General features: G+C 41.4%; 1 protein-coding gene across 1 annotated transcript in view; it reads right to left on the minus strand.

Moving 5' to 3' along the window:
* PKD1L3 (polycystin 1 like 3, transient receptor potential channel interacting) overlaps positions 1-21706 on the minus strand; it is an 88724-nt gene that overhangs the window by 15007 nt on the left and 52011 nt on the right. The window contains 9 exon segments of the mRNA XM_060172042.1: positions 4383-4582; positions 6794-6931; positions 8105-8204; positions 12645-12879; positions 13427-13619; positions 16242-16422; positions 17357-17556; positions 18815-19017; positions 20172-20318. Coding sequence (XP_060028025.1) covers positions 4383-4582; positions 6794-6931; positions 8105-8204; positions 12645-12879; positions 13427-13619; positions 16242-16422; positions 17357-17556; positions 18815-19017; positions 20172-20318 — 1597 coding nt within the window.

A 21706-nucleotide genomic window follows, 5' to 3' on the forward strand; every position in this document is an offset into this window, starting at 1 on the left:
AGACCTGCTTCACCACTTGTGAAGTGACTCCTCTGCAGGTGGAGAGCCGGGGGCTCGAACCGTGATCCTTAAGCCAGTCCTTGTGCTTTGCACCATGTGTGCTTAACCTGCTGCACTACTGACCAACTCCCCATTTCTCCTTTTCTATCTGAAACTGTCAACATGGAGTGGAGAAATCCGAGAACACATGGGCTTAATAGACAAGTTGAAAACATTCCATTTCAAAATAGCAGAATCTACATTTTAATCAAGTGCACATGAAACACTGTCAAAGCATGACCACATGTTGGTTATAATTTCAGTGATGAGAACTAAAATCATAGGGGGTGAGTGGTGGTGAAAATAACCAAATAGAAAGGGTCTGTGTCTCTCTCCTGGCATCCACAACAAAAACCACACCAGTACATGGAAAAGATGGACCAAAAATTGAACATCAGACATCAGAACATAGATAATGTTGGCACCTAAGAAAAGTCCCTCATGTGACAACAAAGCACAATTATTAAAGATCTGTAAAGTATAGGACTCTAATCTGGTGAGGAGGGGGAAGGATTTACTGAAATCCTGGCACCCCAATCCTATTCTACAGCCTTATAATAATTCAGAATAAAAAACTAGAAAACTCTAAAGAGGATATTGTGGTTGTGGCTTCTTGATTATGGAGTAGCTTGCTTGAGTTTTAGGCGACCCCATACTGGAATTAAGTTTCTTTTTTAAAATTTTTTTATTATCTTTATTTATTTATTGGATAGAGACAGACAGAAATCAAGAAGGAAGGGGGGTAATAGGGAGAGAGATAGACACCTGCAGCCTTGCTTCACCGCTTTGTGAAGCTTTAGCCTTTCAGGTGGGAACCAGGAGCTTGAACCCAGGTCCTTGCACACTGTAATGTTTGAGCTTAACCAGGTGTGCCACCTCCTGGCCCCTGGAATTCAGTTTCAAAAGTATCATTCTAGAGGCAAATTCCCTGCTCACAGTCTGCACTGTCAGAGCCAGAGCATGTGCAGGACAGTCACTACTTAGACTGATCCCACCCCCCACCCCCAGCTGCATATCAGACCTGAACCCTCAGCCACAGCCACCTAGTGACTGTTGAGTACTTGTAACCCAGAGCTTCTGGTCAGTACCCAGGTTCAAACACAGATTCCCGGTCCTCACAGAACACTGACCGCAATGAGAAGACAGAGGAAATCACTCATACTGATGAACAAGACAGCAGCTAGAAGGAAAAGCAAACCCAAATTCAACAGTTTTGTAGACCTCCTTAAAGAAAACATCAAAACTCAGATCCCAAGGATGCTCATCAAAATGAGATGTTGGCTGCCTTGGTGGTGTATATCAGGTAGAAAGAAAGCAGGAAGTATTGAGTTCAATCTCCCACAATGAAATGTTGATGTTCTGGTTCTCTCTCTCTCTCATTCAAACATTTGAGCAGTGTCACAGTACATAGAGCACTGGGCTCTCATACTGAGTTTGATCTCCAGCATTGCAAATACCAGAATGAAGCTCTACTCTCATATAAATAGTTTTTTTAAAAAATGAGAATTTCAGGAGTTGGGAGGTGGCATACCCAGTTGAACATACACATTACCATGCTCAAGGACCCAGGTTCAAACCCCTGGTCCTCACCTGTATGGAGGAAGATTCATGAGTGGAGAAGCATGCTTGCAGGTGTGTCTCTCCCCTCTCTCTTCCTTTCTATCCAAAATAAATAAATAAATAATGAAATGGGAATAAATGAAAAAGAAGCTAAAAGGATGGGGCTGGGTGGTGGCACAACTAGTAAAGTATACAAGTTGCCATGTTCAAGGACCTGGGTTTGAGACTCTATCTCTCACCAGCAGGGGGGAAATTTTACAAGCAGTGGAGCAGGCTGCAGTTGTCTCTTCTCTCCTCCTCTCACCTTATTTATCTCTGGATCATATATATATATATATATATATATATATATATATGATTTTTTTTTTTTGCCTCTACGGCTATTGCTGGGGCTCGGTGCCTGCACAATGAATCCACTGCTCCTGGAGGCCTCCCCCCCCTTTTGTTGCCCTTGTTGCTGTAGCCTTGTTGTGGTTATTGTTATTGTTGATGTAGTTCGTTGTTGGATAGGATAGAGAGAAATGGAGAGAGGAGGGGAAGACAGAGAGGGGGAGAGAAAGATAGACACTTGCAGACCTGCTTCACCACCCGTGAAGCGACTCCCCTACGGGTGGGGAGCCGGGGGCTGGAACCGGGATCTTTCTGCGGGTCCTTGCGGTTTGCGCCACAGGCGCTTAACCGCTGCGCTACCGCCCGACTCCCAGTATAGTCATTTAAAAAATATTTATTTATTCCCTTTTGTTGCCCTTATTGTTTTATTGTTGTAGTTACTACTGTTGTTGATGTCGTCATCATTGGATAGGACAGAGAAAAATGGAGAAAGGAGGGGAAGACAGAGAGAGGGAGAGAAAGATAGACACCTGTAGACCTGCTTCACCGCTTGTGAAGTGACTGCCCTGCAGGTGGGGAGCCAGGGGTTTGAACTGGGATCCTTACTTTGGTCCTTGCGCTTTGAGACACCTGCGCTTAACTTGCTGCGCTACCGCCCAACTCCCAGTATAGTCATTTTTAAGTGATCAGTTGATTTTCATCTCAGAAGAAAGTCAAGAGAAGGGAGTTGGGCGGTAGCACAGTGGGTTAAGCGCAAAGCCAAGGACAGGCATAAGGTTCCTGGTTCGGGCTCCCCACCTGCGCGGGTGGTCGCTTCACTGTCAGTGAAGCAGGTCTGTAGGTGTCTTTCTCTACCCCTCTGTCTTCCCCTCCTCTCTCCATTTCTCTCTGTCCTATCAACAACAACGATCAATAATAACTACAATAAAAAAACAAGGGCAACAAAGTAAACATTTTTAGTAGTTGGAAAGATAAATTTATGTGTATACCAACTTTTCTTGATTTTCAGTCTGTCACCCATGTTTACCCTAATTTTATTTTATGCCTATTTAGATGACCATATCTCTTATTATGTTTACTCATGTAAACTTTGTGGCTCTGGAATATTAACTAGAGTTCCAACTGTACCAGCTAATAATAATAGTTAACACTTATCCAGTATGCAAGACACTGCTCTCAACACTTTTAATCTTCACATTAGCCATATAGAATAGGTTGCTACAGTTAATGCCATTTATAAATGGGGAAGCTGAGGCACAGAAGTTTAGACAATTTACCCAAGAACTCACTGCTAGGATGGAGAAGTGAGGATATAAATGTGGGCAGTCTGAATTTTGAGTCTGCTTTTGGACCATGAAACTATCCTGCAGAACCAAGGAGTCTAAGAGAAGAACCATGCTTATTGTGATGGCACTAGACTTAGATACTCTAGGATTCCACTCACTTATTTCACATTTCATTCAGCACACACAGTTACAGACTCCAAAGAGAATCAGCCCTGGGCCTAGAAGTGTCACCATCTAAACTGCAACAAGAGATGGTCATCATACAACAAACAAAAGTGTCCACCTGTAAAAACTCTTAAACACACCAAATACACTTTTCAGAAAAGACTACAGCTGTTTGCTGAGATGAAATTGTCTTTTAGACTGTTTTAAAGAATCTCAGAGAGGTTTCAAATCCTTATTATAAATGAATACTATATAATATAAATGAATTTCTAATATAAATAAATTTCTAGAACACATCTTATTTGTAAGATACAACATGAACAAATGTTGACCAAGTTTGACAATAACTGAAAAATGTTTAAAAAAATAATGAAAAATTTATTAATTTTTTTTCACATTTATTTAACACTTCTAGGACAAAGCATACTAACTCCTTTTGATAGTGGGTTTCTTTGAGGATACAAGCCATACCTATCCTTATCATTGATTCTTGGGGATGATTCCAGCATGCTAGGTACTTAATACATATTTTTGGAACTGAACTGAATAATCACACAGCAAAACTTATATAGTAGTATTGGACTTGGAAGAGACTGTACATAAGGCAAAGGAAAGGACCTAAGTTGGGGGTGGCAGTGTTTTGCAGACACCTATCATGGTGAGATAAGAAATTTTGGTGTAGAACTTGTTTTGGTTACACTATTTTCCTGGTTCTGTGCTCACTAAACAACTTCCTTCACAACGAGGCCACCAGTTATAGGAATCACTTAGTAAATAAATTCTCATTCTTATTTATCAGCCTTATTTATCACGAGATTCTCCCGTGGGAATTAGTCCTTTTGGATCTAATTCTACCACCTTGGTTGAACAAAGATAAACCTGCTTAGGAGAGGTCTAGGGAGTGAATTCCCAGAGCTGCAGCCATACTAAGAAAGCAGTGACCTTTCTCTAGTGTCCTGATGTGTCATGGGAGGCGTGGTTAGAAAACTAATTGCTCCCTACGTCTGTGTTCTTACCTCTGTAATTGCCATACAGGTTAGGAAGGAGGGTGCGATTAGCCCAAGGGTAGAACTGCTTAAAAAGCTTGATCTCTGAGAAACCCTGGGAAAAGCTCTTTCGGATAGTTTGATGGAGGTGAAATCTACTGGAGTTCTGTGCAGAGTAGACTGTGGTCATCAATAGGATGAGGAAGAGGATTTGCACTAGTGTAGAAGAAGAAAAAAAAAATTGTTTAAATCCTCTAGACCATTTATTTCATTTTTCCTAAGCCTATAGTATTACAGGTCAAAATCAGTCAAAAACTGCCAGTATGGGCCAGTCTTAGCTTAGTTGGATATCGTACTTGCTTTGTCAGGTGCATAACCGTTTTATACTTGGCCTTCACTACACTGGAGGAAATTTCTGTGCTATATTTTTTCCCTCTTTCTTTCCTTTTTATATATTTATTTATTTATTTATTTATTCCCTTTTGTTGCCCTTGTTTTATTTTTGTAGTTATTATTATTATTGTTCTTGATGTTGTTGTTGGATAGGACAGAGAAATGGTGAGAGGAGGGGAAGACGGGGGGGGGGGGGAGCGGGGGGGGGGAGAGAAAGATAGACCTCTGCAGACCTGCTTCACCGCCTGTGAAGCGACTTCCCTGCAGGCGGGGAACTAGGGGCTCGAATCGGGATCCTACCGGCAGTCCTTGCGCTTTGCGCCACGTGTGCTTAATCCGCTGCGCTGCCGCCCGACTCCCTTTTTCCCTCTTTCTATTGCTTTCTATTTGAGAAAAAAAAAAATGCATCCTGGTATGTGGCACCTTGGATAGAATGCCTGAGTTAGATGCCTGGCATCACATATACCAGAGTAAGGCTCTGGTTTTCTGTATCTCTCCCCTTACACCTTCTCATTTATTTATTTAGAATTTATTTATTTATGAAAAAGATAGGAGGAGAGAAAGAACCAGACATCACTCTGGCATATGTGCTGCCGGGGATCGAATTGAGAACCTCATGGTTGAGAATCCAGTGCTTTATCCACTGCACCACCTCCCAGACCACTATACCTTCTCATTTATTAATAAATAATAAAACATCTTTAAAAATGACAGTTTTATAGGATTCCACACAGTAATTGTCAACAGATAAACCAAAGCACTGAGCTTTCAGTGACCTATATGACACATGAATCCTATATATGACACACATATGACAGTGTAGGAATTGCTTGGGGAGTGGGGTTGGGTGGTAGCGCAGCGGGTTAAGTGGCACAAAGCATTAAGGACCGGCGTAGGGATCCCAGTTGGAGTGCCCGGCTCCCCACCCGCAGGGGAGTCTCTTCACAGGCGGTGAAGCAGGTCTGCAGGTGTCTTATCTTTCTCTCCCCCTCTCTGTCTTCCCCTCCTCTCTCCATTTCTCTCTATCCTATCCAACAACAACGACATCAAGAACAACAATAATAATAACTACAACAATTAAAAATCAGGGCAACAAAAGGGGGGGAAATCCAATTTAAAAATTTTTTAAAAGAATTGCTTTGTCGCTAATCAGAAAAAAATTGCTTAAAATATAAACCCCCATCACAAAAATATAGTATTTTATTTATTTTGGTTTTGTTTTTTACCGGAATACTCCACTTTGATTTACAGTGGTAATCAGGGAAATCTAGGAACCTAGGAACTCAAGAGCTTCAGGCATGAAAGTCTTTTGCATAACCACTATGTTATCGCCCTGACCCCTAGTTGTGTTTTGTTTCATGGAACTAAATGCCTCTCTGAATCTTCTTTCACTCTATTCCTTTATCTCCTCTAACTAGAAAGAAAGGCATAATAAAATCAGTCTTCTCTGACTTATGGAGCCCAGTAATCCAAACACTCGATTCATCAAACTAGTTATGTTGCACTTACAGGTCAGACATTTTTTTCAAAACAAATTCATTTTTACTCCATCCTGCGAAGTGTGGAAGGCTAGTTTTATTATGACATTTTGTAGGCAGAGAATGTAACTTATTCAAGTATGCAATCAGATCAAGACTTTAACTGTGGGAATCTTTGCGTTTACCATGCCACCCTGTTTATTGGAATCTAGAGTTTGTCAAAATTAGTATTTAAAATTTTAAAAAAAGTATATTTATTGGATAGAAACAGGCAGAAATCAAGAGGAGGAGTGAGAGACAGAGAGGAAGAGAGACAGAGAGACACCTGCAGCCCTGCTTCACCACATGTGAAGTTTTCCCCCTGTAGATGGAGACTGGGGGCTTGAACCTGGGTCCTTGTACATGGTAACATTATGCACTCAACCAGGTATGCTACCACCTGGCCACTAAAATTAGCATTTTAAGACACCTTCTCCCTTCTTTATTATTCTCAGTCTCCTTTGCTTTTCTAGGAAGTATGCTGCAAAAGCAATATGCTACCCTTTCCTCTTCATACCTAAAATATCTCCCGTCAGCATGAAGAGTTTCTTCTTTTTCAAGGTTCTTTCTGGGTGCTTAACTGGTCTGTACATGTTTGGAGCTATATAGATGGGGTTGTTCTTATCTCTTGAACCAGATACTGATGAGCATTTTGCTGTCAAAAAATTCAAATGTAGACAAAAATGTTATATTTCATTAAGTAGTTATTTACCAACATCTCTTGTGCATCTTTAGTAACTATTTCCTTTATAAAAGGCAATCCTCTAACTATCCTGAAGGATTTTGAAAAATTCCAATCCAAGACCAGCACTTTTGTAAAATACAACAAAATTAATTATTGGAAAATAAAATATGACAGACCTACACAATACAATCCCCTGTGTGCAACATAAATCTAATAGATAAAAAAATTATTCTGTTCTGGCTGTGAGTATGGATCGACCTGCCAACAACCAGGTTCAGCGGAGAAGCAATTACAGAAGCCAGACCTTCCACCTTCTGCACCCCATAATGATCCTGGTTCATACTTCTAGAGGGATAAAGAATAGGAAACCTTCCAGTGGAGGGAATGGAATATGCAGCTCTGGTGGTGGGAAATGTGTGGACTTTTACCCCTCTTATCCTGTGGCTTTGTTGATATTTTCTATTTTATATATTAAAAAAATTTAGTTTGCTCAATTGCTGTAAAACTTCCTAAATACCAGCTCTCAGTTTCTCTATTTTAGATTAGAAACAGTTTAGGCTAGTAGATCACATTTAGGGAGCACTGTTTGGGAATACCATTTCTCACATTTTAATGGGTATCACCTAAGGATTTTGTTAAAATGCAGATTCTGGAGTAAGATCGAACACTGCATTTGTGTCAGTCCCAGAAGAAGTCAAGGGCAAGAGTTGATAGCATAATGGTTATGCAAAGAGACGCTCATGCAGTGAAACAGGTCTGCAGGTGTCTATCTTCCTCTCCCTCTCTCTATCTTCCCCACCCCTCTCAATTTCTCTCTGTCCTATACAAAAATGGGGGGGGGTGAGTGGTTACCAGGAGCAGTGGATTTGTAGTGCCAGCGCTGAGCCCCAGCAAAACAAATAAACAGAAAGTCTAGAACATTGATGAGAACTGAAGCACTGAGGGATGTTGAGCAGGAATGCAAAGTGAGTGCTGGTGACAGACTTCGGCCCCTGGGCAAAGGAGGCAGCACCCACTCCTGAGAGACAAGATAGCTGAGGGGACACATTTTCAACATAATCAATGGGATGGCAGGAATTCTAGTTTTGATATAACTTACTCTTTACAAAAATAGGAAGGAGTAGTTGTAACTACCTGAATTACCCAGAAGTGCCAAGATTCTCTTTGTTTGCTGCTCCTTCTCTTTGTTTAGCCAGGGCATCCTGTTCAGCATCAGTGAGAGTAACAGTGTGAGGAAGATCACCTAGACAGGAAGATTGTAGGAAAATCCAGTGACCTAGGGATCCAAGAAGGTGCCATTGTTGTGTAAAGGTGAGAAGTAGTAAAGCATGAAATTTGGCCTTTTATTTTTAAAGCCAGAACACTGCTCTGCTCTGGCTTATCATGGTGCTAGAATTGAACCTGGTGCCCTGGAGCCCTAGCCATGAAAGTCTTTCACATAACCATTATGCTATCTCCTTGGCCTATTTTTGGACCCTATCATTCATATATATATATATATATATATGCTTTTTATGTATGCATAATAAGTACTTTAGGCAATCATAGTCAATACACCATGGTAACTGAGATATGAAATAAATTGTGCTGCTTGGAAGCTGGTGTCACATAACTGAACCATGGTAACTGAGATTCATGCATGAAGAAATAGTACAAAGCAGGAGTTGCCAGTATTCTAGTATGTAATCAATAAAAATCTGGACACTCCCATACCATGAGTACTCTTTAAGAAACTATTAGATTCTGACTATGTCCTGTCCATATTAAAAAAAAAAAATGAAGGGGGCTGGGCAGTAGTGCAGAGGGTTAAGTGCATGGACCGGCATAAGGATCTAGGTTTGAGCCCCTGGCTCCCCACCTGCAGGGGAGTCGCTTCACAGGCAGTGAAGCAGGTCTGCAGGTGTCTATCTTTCTCTCCCTCTCTGTCTTCCCTCCTCTCTGCATTTCTCTCTGTCCTATCCAACAACGACGACAATAATAATATTAACAACAACAATGATAAACAAGGGCAACAAAAGGGAAAAAATGGCCTCCAGGAGCAGTGGATTCATAGTGCTGGCACCGAGTCCCTGCAATAACCCTAGAGGCAAAAAAATAAAATAAAATAAAAATTTAAAAAGTCTTGTTTACTCAAAAGACCCAGGAAAGTTCCTCCTTTTCAAAGAAACTAGATTGTTACTCAGACTGACACTACTCCAAATGTGAGTCATGGCCTAACAACATTGAAATCACCTGGAAACTTGCAATCTGGAAAAAGCACAATCTTGGGCCCCATTCACATGTATTTTAACATTAGTTTTGTGGGAGTCAGGGCAGTGGCACACTGGGTTAAACACACATAGTACAAAGCACAAGGATCCCAGTTTGAGCCCCAGCTCCCCACTGGCAGGGAGGTCACTTCACAAGTGGTGAAGCAGGTCTGCAGGTGTCTCTCTCTTTCCCCTTCTCTACCTTCTCCTCCTCAGTTTCTCTCTGCCCTATACAACAACAAAAAAAAAAAAAAAAAAAAAAAAAGGAAAAAAATGGCTGTCAGAAGCAGTGATTCATAGTGCAGGCACTGAGCCCCAGTGATAACCCTGGAGGCAAAAAAAAATTGTATATGGAATTAGTTAGGTCTTTCAATATGCAAGCTTTCTTTGCAACAGTGCAATTTTTTCAATTATTTAATTATTACCACTTCTACTAATTGAAGCCCTGGTGAAGAAAAAAAATGTTTGCAATATTAGGTATCCTTCTTCTTCTAGCGTTTGCCATTAGGTATCCTGTAACTGCTAAGAGAGAGGAAAGAAGAGAGAGGCAGAGTACAACTATAGAACCTGTCATAGGCAGTGCTGAGTAGAGAACCCAGGGCCTCATGAATGCACTTGCCATCCTCAATGTTTACATTATTTGATAGTCCTGTTATTCTTTTGATTTCAATAGTGATATTTTCTCATTAAACCTCTGAAAATTTCAAATGTGGAAATTACTTTTTTTTTTTGTTTTTTATTTATTATTGATAAGAGACGTGAATTGAGAGGGGAGGGGGGATAGAGAGGGAGAGAGACAGAGAAACACCTGCAGCCCTGCTTCACCACTTGTGAAGCTTTGAAATTACATTTTTCATTTCCTGAAAAGACTGTGAATCTGACAACTGAATTTCCAAAAGATGTCTTAGGGTACACCCCTCAAGCAGTTGTTTTAATTAAAACCTACCTGCCCCTTGTACCATCTTCTCTCTAAGATCCATGGTTCCGTGTAGTTCAAAAGGAGCAGCACATTGAAATCACATGGGAAATGCTAAAGCAAGCTGTGCCCTTCCAAAACACAGCCCTCTCGAGAAATAACAATTGGTTTGGGATAAGACCTGGGAGCAAGAGTTTTAAAGGCCTAGGAGGTCAGGCAATGGTGCACTTGGTTAAGTGCACATAGTACCAGGTCCAAGCCCCCACTCCTCACCTGCGCGGGGGGGGGGGGGAACCACTTCATGAGTGGAGGAAGTCTGCTTCCTCTGTATCTGTCTCTCTCTCTCTCTCAAGATTTTATTTATTAGAAAGATAGGAGGAGAGGGAGAGAACCAGACATCACTCTGGTACATGTGCTTCCAGGGATTGAACTCAGGATCTCATGCCTCAGAGTCCAATATTTTACTGACTTGTGCCACCTCCCAGACCAGTCTCTTTGCCTCTCAATTTCTCTCTGTCCTGTCAAGCAAAATAGAAAAAAAAAAAAAAAAAGCCTCTCGGGGCAGCTTGTATTTGTTTAGGCCCACTTTCTATGGCTCTTAGAAGCAAGAGCGTTCTTAACATCAAAATGCGTAATGTTGGAAATCACAAAGGACAGACTTTAAAAAAAATATTTATTCCCTTTTGTTGCCCTTGTCTTATTGTTGTAGTTATTATTGTTGTTGTTCTTGATGTTGGATAGGACAGAGAGAAATGGAGAGAGGAGGGGAAGACAGAGAGGGGGAGAGAAAGACAGACACCTGCAGACCTGCTTCACCGCCTGTGAAGTGATGCCCCTGCAGGTGGGGAGCTGAGGGCTCGAACTGGGATCCTTTCGATGGTCCTTGCACTTTGCGCCACTTGCGCTTAACCCGCTGCGCTACTGCCCAACTCCCTTTTTTTTTTTTAAGCAAACATTATAAGAAAGAATAGTAAGAAAAGTTAGAGAAAAGGAGAAGTTAGAAGACTAACTAGGAGATTAATCAGAAGCATAACAAATAATTGTAATACATGAGCCTTATTTGAAACTTGATTTAAACAAAGCAACAAAATAAATTGGAGAGAACTGGGAAAATTTGAACACAAATTTGGCTTATTTATTTATTTATTTATTTATTTTATTTATCTTAATACCAGAGCAATGCTCAGTTCTAGTTTATGGTGGTGGTACAGGGGACTGAATTTGGGACTTTGGAGCCTCAGGCATGAGAGTCTGTTTGCATAACCTTTATGTTATCTACCTCACCCCACACTGGCTTTTGGAGTTGCAGTAAAACATGCATAACAAAAAAATTTTTTAAAAAACTTAACTTTTTAAAAGCATATACTTCAGAAGTGTGAGGCTGGGTGGTATAGACAATTTAATAGTTATACAGAGACTCTCATGCCTGAGGCTCCAAAGTCCCAGGTTCAATAACCTGTACCACCATAAACCAGAACTGAGCAGTGCTCTGGTAAAGAAGGAAAAAAAAAAGTGAGGCTATTAAAATCATTCAGGGGGCTGGGCATTGGTGCACCAGATTAAGCACACATAGTACAAAATGTAAGGACCAACACAAGGATCCTGGTTTGAGCCCCTCCAGCTCCCCACCTGCAGAAAGATCACTTCATAAGTGGTGAAACAGGTCTGCAGGTGTCTCTTTGTCTCTCTTCCTCTCTATCTTCCCCTCCTCTCTTAATTTCTCTTTGTCCTAGCAATAAAATAAAATAAAAATAAAAATGGCCACAGGAGCAGTAGGTTCATAGTATAGGCACAGCTTCAGCAATAACTCTGGAGGCGAAAAAAAAAATGCTAGTGAGGTATGATAGATAATTTAATGTCTCAAAGAATATCTTTTAGAAGCATACAGACCAAAATATTTATGGCTAGAATGACATTAAGTCTAGTATTTTTCAAAACAGATGCAATAAGACTGGCCAGATCGTTAATTGTTATGCTGATTAATGGATTCATTTACTATACAAGTCTCCACAATTTTGTAGGTTTGAAATTTGTCTTAGTTTTTAAAAAGTTTTCTGTTGATTTTTCTTTTTTTAAATTTTTTAAAATCTTTATTTGATAGACACAACCAGAAATTGAGAGGAAGGGGGAGAAAGATAGAGGAGACAGATACCTGCAGCACTGCTTTGCCACTTGTTAAGCTTTCCCCCCACAGGTAGGGACCAGGGGCTGGAACCCGGGTCCTTGTACACAATAACATGTGTGCTCAACCAGGTGCGCCACCACATAGCTCCTGTTGCCTTTTTCCCTTACACATAACTTTCCTGTTGCTGTCAGTTCATTTTTTTTAACTTGCCCCTCTTAAAACCTCTCCAATTTTTTCCCCTGCAGTACTCTTATCAGTTCTGTGATTACTTCATACATGTATTTAGCAATTTTCACTCTTTTTTTTCTGGTCAAATCATCAGTTATTAGATGCTTATTGACACTCATGACCCCCAGATTCCTCCCATGCCAGTGTGACCCATTTCTCACTGACTTTTACTGGCTGGCTGATGAAGATATTTTGAAGAAAGGATAACATCATGGAAATAACCCAGCTGGTGGCTTGGTCTTTGTTCAGTTCCAGGCTATAGAGTGCTGTAAAAAAGGCTGCAGCCAGGCCAGTGACACTCAGAAGGAGCCAGCAAATATAAGCCATCCATCCGGGCCTAGTGTTCAAGATGGACTTCTTTCCTTCTTTCAGGCTCAGGATGGGGAAACTGGTTGCCACCCTTAAAAACAAGTTAAGGAAATAATCTCACTGCCAACAGCCGAGACAGTTTATAGGTCAGAAAGAGAAATTGATGTGGACCAAGTGTAGGGCAGGATAGAGTGCAGGACTTGTATGGAAGAGGTTCTGGATTCAATCCCAGGCAGCATTAATAGTTTGAGTTGAGCAGTGCTCTGGTAAAAAATTAAAAAATAAAAAAAGGAAGGAAAGGAAGGAAGGAAGGAAAGGAGGAAGGAATGGAGGGAAGGAGGGAGGAAGGATAAAAAGGGAGGAGGCTAGAATATGGTTTACATGGGAGAGAATATACTTTTCCATGCACGAGGACCAGGGTTTGAGCCCCTGACTCCCACGTGGGAGTACCTGCAAGGGGAAACTTCACAAGTGGTAGAGCAACTTGGTGATATCTCTCACCCCCTATCTTAAAAAGACAAGAGAGAGAGAGAGAGAGAAAGGACGAACACCAGTATCAAAAACCCTAAGGTAATAATGATGATAAAGATGATGATGAAGGAAGAGTAGGAGAAAGAAATCCCAAGGTGGTGCATTACCTGCCTGGTTGTTGTTCTGTGGGAAGAATGTGTGTTTCCAACAGTTCCTGGAGTTTTTGCAGTCGGCTTGCTGCATCTAAGAAGTTGCAAGATTGGTCAGCCTGTGTGAGATCCTGGGTGCTTAAGTGACGTTGCAACCTCTGCAGAATTCTGAGCAGGTAATGACAGAGATGATGGTTGGTTTCAGGAATCACTGAAAATATATTCCAGGTTGAGGCTTTAACAAGCACAAAGAAGACTTGAACAAAATACTAATCTTGGTAGATATTAGCAATTGATTAATTGATGAGGAGGCTTAATTTACCAGGCAGTGGAGATTGTACCTACAGCATTGTGTCTTTTCTGAGCATGCTGTTGAGCTTATAATACTGACAATGTATAAAATTCTACACTTTGATCTAGAGACTTTTTTTTAATAGAACTGTAGTACAACTGTAGCCTATATTAGGTAAATGCTTAGGAAATTCAAAGTATTTTAGATCCACAAATTTCACAATCTTACTAGTCCATAGAATAAAAAGAATGACAAGTTTCAATAGCTTCCAATGGAGCAAATGGAAGGGGAAACCGTGGGGGATGACACAAAGAACATTATGCAGGCAACTGTGCCTTCACATTTCCCTTTCCATTTATTTTAATGGATTTTATTTATTTATTTATTTCCTTTTGGTTGCCCTTGTTGTTTTCATTGTTGTAGTTATTATTGTTGTTGATATCATCATTGTTGGATAGGACAGAGAGAAATGGAGAGAGGAGGGGAAGACAGAGAGGGTGAGAGAAAGATAGACACCTGCAGATCTGCTTCACCGCCTGTGAAGCGACTCCCCTGCAGGTGGGGAGCTGGGGGCTCGAACCGGGATGCTTACGCTGGTCCTTACTGATTGCGCCATGTGCATTTAATCCGCTGCGCTATCGCCCGACTCCCAATGGATTTTTTTTTATAATATATTGATACTTACTTCCCCTATCCCCAACTGAAAGTCACTTCTTGATGCTCTAGTAAGACATATACACACACGTTATTATGTACTAATGAAAGGGGTCTGTTAATAAATGAAAACTAGAGTTAAGTGTGTAGTTATGAACATAATGTACTTTAGATGTTGATTTATAATGATGTACACTAGAAACCTATATAATGTTATTGTATGAAAAATTTTAAAACATGCTAAATGAAAGAAGTCAGACACCGAAAAAAAAAACAAACCTAGGTATTGCATGTGAATTTTTATGTGAAATAGAAGAGATAAAACTGTAAGGATATAAAGTAGACTCAAAGGTTAGTTTGTGGTTGTGAGTTTCTTTGTGGGGTACTAAAAGTGCTCTAATACTGTGTGATGACTATGCAGTGTTATACGTAAGGCCTAGTGACTCATACATTTTAAATGGGGACATTGTAATGGTGTGTGAGATCCTAATAAAGCTACTTTTCTGTTAAAAAATAATAAAAAATTAAAAAAGAACATTATGGTGATTTTTCCCTTTCCTTTCTTTTTCCTTTACTTCCTTTTCTCTTTCTTTTTTTCTCTCTTTCTTTCTTTCCTTCTTTCTCTTTCTTTTCTTTCTCTCTTTCTTTTTCTCTTTCTTTCTTTTTCACAGTTGAGTTCATACTTTGGCGGGGATGGAGGGGCAGAAAGAGGGAGGGTTCAGAGCAGGATGCAGAAGAGGCGCTTGTCATGGAAGGCATTCTCTGCTGCTGACACTGGCGTCACCAGCGGGTCTTCTTTGGCATGAGTCTCTCAGAAGGCCAGGAGCTCGGCAGTGGCTTGGGATACCTGCGGGTGCCCACAGCCCAGCTCAGGACCCTTTCTTTCTTTCTTTCTTTCTTTCTTTCTTTCTTTCTTTCTTTCTTCCTTCCTTCCTTCCTTCCTTCCTTCTTCCTTCCTTCCTTCCCTCCTTCCTTTCTTTTTCTCTTTCTTTATCTTTTTTTATCAGAGCACTGATAAGCTCTGGCTTATGGTGGTGGGGGGACTGAGCCTGGGACTTCAGAGTCTCAGGCATGAGACAGTCTGTTTGCATAACCATTATGCTATCTATCTACTCCCCCTTCCTCTTCTTTCTTTCTTTCTTTCTTTCTTTCTTTCTTCCTTTACTTTCTTTCTTTTTTAATTTTCTGGATAGGACAGAGAGAAGTTGAGAGCATAGAGGGAGATAGAGAGGGAGAGAGAAAGATTAACACCTGCAGACCTGCTTCACCACCCATGAAGCGACCCCAGCAGATGGGGAGCCAGGGGCTCAACTTGTGCTGGTGCTTATACTCCATACTATGTGCACTTAACCCGGTGCACCAATGCCCAGTCCCCCCTTCCTTTACTTTCTATCGCCAGCTATACTATCTAGAAAGCCATCAGTGGAACCAAAGCTTATCAGGTCTATACAGGGAGCTTAAGAAAATAGAAATAGGGAGTCGGGCTGTAGCGCAGCGGGTTTAAGCACAGGGGGCACAAAGCGCAAGGACCTGCGAAAGGCGAAAGGATCCCGGCTCCAGCCCTGGCTCCCCACCTTCAGGGGAGTCTGTTCACAGGCGGTGAAGCAGGTTTGCAGGTGTCTACCTTTCTCTCCTCCTCTCTGTCTTTCCCTCTTTTCTCCATTTCTCTCTGTCCTATCCAACAACGACAACAACAACAATAATAACTACAACAATAAACAAAGGCAACAAAAGGGAATAAATAAATAAATATAAAAAAGAAAACAAAAATAGGCAAAAAATGATATCATACCTATTGGTTTTGCTAAGAGATAATAAAAAAGTAAGAGAGTACAAAGGAGTGAACAGCGGAGAAAACATTTGTTACCAACACCTATTTAACATTACCATTTGCACAGTAGGGTTCTGTCTGCTGGTGACAACCTGGACTCTTTAAGAGACAGGAAATGAGGCTGGATAAAAGTTTCACCAGGTTGCTTATGTTGCAAGAACTCCAGGAAGATTGTTCCCAATCTGAGAGGAAGTATGTATTTCTCTTGAGTAGGAATCCCACTGTTTCCTTTAATTCCTGGATAGAGAACCAAGGTGGGAATGGTCAGTCAGTCTGTTTTAAATTAACCTAAGACTGATAGTGCTTATAGATGATAAAGAGGGTGTTTCTTTACTTGAAGGGACAAGTGTAAAGAACTTAAATTTTTTCAGGGCTGGGTGGTGGCACACCTGGTAAGTGTATGTGTTACAATGTGCAAGGACCCAGGATCAAGTATCTGGTCTCCACCTGCAGGGGGAAAGCATTGCGAGTGGTGAAGCAGGGCTGCAGGTCTCTCTCTCGCTTTCTACCTCCCCCTTTCTCTCCATTCCTGGCTATCTCTATCCAATAAATAAGTAAAGATAATAAAATAATAAAAAAGAACTTAAAATTTTCAAAGTTAAGCCACTTCACAGTAGCTCCAAAAATAGTTTTACGAGAGAATATAGAAGGAGGGGGGGGAAGGAATATTTAGATCACATATAAAAAAATGGAGCCAACTTCAGAGTAATTTACACTGCACTCTTCTTCAGTTCTAGGAATACTTCATATTCTGGAGGAAGAAGAAAAATAAAGGCATGATGAATCCTACAGAGATAAAGATTTTTTTTTTAATTTTTTAAAAATTTATTTATTTTACCTTTTGTTGCTCTGGGTTTTTTTTTTTTTTTTTTTTGTAGTTGTTGTTGTTACTGATGTCGTCATTGTTAGATAGGACAGAGAGAAATGGAGAGAGGAGGGGAAGACAGAGAGGGGGAGAGACAGATAGGTACCTGCAAACCTGCTTCACCATCTGTGAAGCGACACCTCTGCAGGTGGGGAGTCGGGGGCCTTATTCCTGTCCTTGTGTTTTGTGCCACATGCGATTAACCTGAGGCACACCAGCCGACTCCCAGATCTTTTCCACTGTTCTTTTTAGTACTTGGAAAAGGGGGGCATTTCACTGACCCATCAAACCCGATACCAAACTTACCTCAACTATCTCTGTGGGAGAGAGAGGCTCAAATGAAGTATCTGGGAGGCGGGAGGCCTGTGTGGGCGAAAAGAGAGGCAGTGGCTCCTGTGGCTGAACCATTTGGAAGAGATGCCCAATTATGAGATTCACTGGGAAGAGGATGACGGCAGTTTGGATGCTAGTAAGTAGTTCAGACCAGGTCACAGCAAATAGACCCACTGCAAAGACAAGCATGACATTAATATTCATCTTCAACAATTAAAAGCATCCCAAAGTCATTGTCTCCCAAGTTCAAGCATTTGTTTGTTCAAGCATTGTCCTTGTTTTGTTTTTTTTTTCTTTTTCCTGTCTTCTGCTTCCGTCCATCTGGGCTTAAGCATTTATTTATCAATTAATGAGGACTGTGTTGGTATGCATCTAGTTCTGCTTCTGGGATCTAGTTCTGCTTCTGTTACATTGCTTGACATTGTGGTCTATTTACATGGTCTTTTCTGTTACATTGGTTTGGTCTCACTTCCCCCCCCCACCCACCTCCGGGAGATTTGATTTAGCCCTTGCTAGTTTCACGCTTCTCCCTTCTCCCCGCCCCCTACCCTGCGTACTTCCTGAGTTCCTGACTCTGCAGGCAGAGGAGAAAGATGGAGGGGCACATGGTGTGGTGATTAGGTGTTGGACAGTTTGCCCGCTCGTGAATAAAGATTAAACTGCGTTCTCAGCTCAGCTACGAGTTTCTGGTCATCTGTTACCCGCCCGTGAAGCCAGCCCGGAGAAAACAACAGGACTGTCTATGAATAAAAAGCATCATAATGATAAAGATACTAATGTGTCCCTACAGACACTTCCTTTATTAATGAGAGCCATGAGAAGAAGGCATGTCAGTTGTGATTCTGTTCTAAACCCTGAAAGTAAGGAGTACAGAATGTAGTAAAAAGATGACACCTTGGAAGGGGCAGTGACACACATGGTTGAGCACACATGTTGCTATGTACAAGGACCCAGGTTCGAGCCCCAATTCCTTGCCTGCAGAGGTACACTTCATCAGAGGTGAAGCAGGTCTACAGGTCTCTCTCTCTCCTCTCTCCTCTCTTCCCCTCTCCCTTCTCAATTTCTTTCTGTCCTACCTAATAAAAATAAAAGAGGAGGGGGTCGGGCGGTAGCAGAGTAGGTTAAGCACAAATGGCAAAAAGCGCAAGGATCAACATAAGGATCCCAGTTTGAGCCCCAGGCTCCCCACCTGCAGGGGAGTCACTTCACAGGTGGTAAAGCAGGTCTGCAGGTGTCTGTCTTTCTTTTCTCTCACCCTCTCTGTCTTCCCCTCCTCTCTCCATTTATCTCTGTCCTATCCAACAGTGAAAAATGGCTGCAAGGAATGGTAGATTCCTACTGCAGGCACCAAGCCCCAGTGATAACCCTGTTGGTAATTAAAAAATAAAGATGACCCCCCCCAAGCCTCCCCCAACACACTGTAAAGCTCACACATATCTTGCTCATCTCTCTTGGCTGTGGAATCACTGATCTTCCAAAACATAACATTGATGACCATGTTGCAAAGAAGCAGGGTCATGCAGCAGCTAAGCCTCTGGACTCTTGTAAACTGGTTCCAGGGATGTCGAGTTACAATGGAGAGCCACAGATAATCCTGGGTGAACTTTTGTACAATCATGGAGGAGAACAGCTGTCTAAAATAAACAAACAAACAAATAAATAAAAGAATAGCAAAGACATAAGATTTCATTTTGACAGTGTATTAGTCCACTAGGATTATAGTTTGCTGGGCAACAATCTAGAGAGTAACAAGCCACTATTCAACACTTCTCTGAGGAAACGTTCAAATGACAGGATAACATAATTTTTTAAAGTTTAGGACAATAAAGATAGAAACACCTTCTTCTGGTCCCTTGAGAAATGTGTTTACATCCCAGAGCAATAAAGATAATGGGGAAGGGGGTAGGTTTTTCAGTAGTTCCTATACAAGAGCAGGGTCTCCTAATCTTGGGGTTCTGCTTTTGTAATGCATTTCCACTGCATATGCAGGTAACACCCTACTCTCATCACTTGTGAGAACTAGGGTTCTATGAACTGACACAAAATATTATTCTTTTTTAAATATTTATTTATTTAACTTATTCTCTTTTTGTTGCCTTTGTTGCTTTATTGTTGTAGTTGTGGTTGATGTCATTATTGTTGGATAGGACAGAGAGAAATGGAGAGAGAAGGGGAAGACAGAGGGGAAGAGAAAGATAGACAGCTGCAGACCTGCTTCACCGCCTGTGAAGCGACTCCCCTGCAGGTGGGGAGCCAGGGGCTGGAACCAGGATCCTTATGCCAGTCCTTGCGCTTTGCGCCACGTGCGCTTAACCGGCTGCGCTACTGCCCGACTCCCAAAATATTATTCTGACTGCTACTATTGCTATAAGTAGTGAATTGTCCAGATCCACTTCAGTCTGTGAAAGTGAAAGAAAAGATGAAGAAAAAGGAACAGAACCTGAAAGACCTCGAAGAACACCATTACTGGGGGCCAGTCAGTGGCGCACCTGGTTAAGTGTACACATACCAGGCACAAGGACATGGGTTTGAGCACCCTCCCCACAACCCCTCCTCACCTGCAGTAGGGGGTGCTTCAGAAGTGATGAAGCAAGTCTGCAGGTGTCTTTCTCTTTCCCTCTCTATCTCCCCATCAATTTCTCTCTGTCCTATCGAATAAAGTTAGAGAGGAAAGAAAAAAAAAGGCTATTGGGATCAGTGGATTCACAGTGTAGGCAGCAAGTCCCAGCGATAACCTTGGAGGCAAAAACAAAAACAACAAACAAACAAAAACATTTCCCAACAATACCTAAAAGAAAAGAGTTCTTTCTTTGAGACTGGTGTGAAGACACGGTCATTCTGGCAGTCTTCAAGGTCCACAGACAGCCAACAATTGCATAGGAAATACCATTTCCTTCTAGCTGCCATGTCAATGATAATGACATGGTTTACATACCTGTAGTAGGATGAAGATATTCATGTTAGGAGGTGACATGAATCAGTTGCTTTACTAAGAAACCACTAACTGTTGGTGAGTATGCGAATAAACAATTCTTTTTCTTTTTTTTTTAATATTTATTTTATTTATTTATTCCCTTTTGTTGTCCTTGTTGTTTTATTGTTGTAGTTATTATTGTTGTTGTCGTTGTTGGATAGGACAGAGAGAAATGGAGAGAGGAGGGGAAGACAGAGAGGAGGAGAGAAAGATAGACACCTGCAGACCTGCTTCACCGCCTGTGAAGCGACTCCCCTTCACAGGTGGGGAGCCAGGGTTCGAACTGGGATCCTTATGCCGGTCCTTGTGCTTTGCGCCACCTGTGCTTAACCCTGTTGCGCTACAGCCCGACTCCCGCGAATAAACAATTCTATAAAAAAAAAAAAGAGGTTAGTGCAGTGGGTTAAGCGCAGGTGGCGCAAAGCACAAGGACCGGCATAAGGATCCCGGTTCGAACCCCGGCTCCCCACCTGCAGGGGAGTCGCTTCACAGGCGGTGAAGCAGGTCTGCAGGTGTCTATCTTTCTCTCCTCCTCTCTGTCTTCCCCTCCTCTCTCCATTTCTCTCTGTCCTATCCAACAACGACAACAACAATAATAACTACAACAATAAAACAACAAGGGCAACAAAAGGGAATAAATAAATAAAATAAATATTTAAAAAAAAAGAGGTGAGAGGATATATATATATGTATTTTTTTAATTTGTTTTTTAAATTTCTTTATTGGGGAATTAATGTTTTACATTCAACAATAAATACAATAGTTTGTACATGCATAACATTCCCCAGTTTCCCATTTAACAATACAACCCCCACTATGTCATTTATCATCCTTCATGGACCTGTATTCTCCCCACCCACCCACTCCCACCCCACAGTCTTTTACTTTGGTGCGATATGCCAATTACACTTCAGGTTCTACTTGTGTTTTCTTTTCTGATCTTGTTTTTCAACTTCTGCCTGAGAGTGAGATCATCCCATATTCATCCTTCTGTTTCTGACTTATTTCACTCAACATGATTTTTTCAAGGTCCATCCAAGATCGGCTGAAAACGGTGAAGTCACCATTTTTTACAGCTGAGTAGTATTTCATTGTGTATATATACCACAACTTGCTCAGCCACTCATCTGTTGTTGGGATACCTGGGTTGCTTCCAGGTTTTGGCTATTACAAATTGTGCTGCCAAGAACATATGTGTACACAGATCTTTTTGGATGGATGTGTTGGGTTCCTTAGGATATATCCCCAGGAGAGGAATTGCAGGGTCGTAGGGTGTTATTATTTTTTTTAATCAAAGCACTGCTCAGTTCTTGCTTATGGTAGTGCTGGGAAATTGAACCTGGGTCCCT

Source organism: Erinaceus europaeus, chromosome 2 (assembly GCF_950295315.1).
Source record: "Erinaceus europaeus chromosome 2, mEriEur2.1, whole genome shotgun sequence".
In the NCBI taxonomy this organism is placed as follows: Eukaryota; Metazoa; Chordata; class Mammalia; order Eulipotyphla; family Erinaceidae; genus Erinaceus; species Erinaceus europaeus.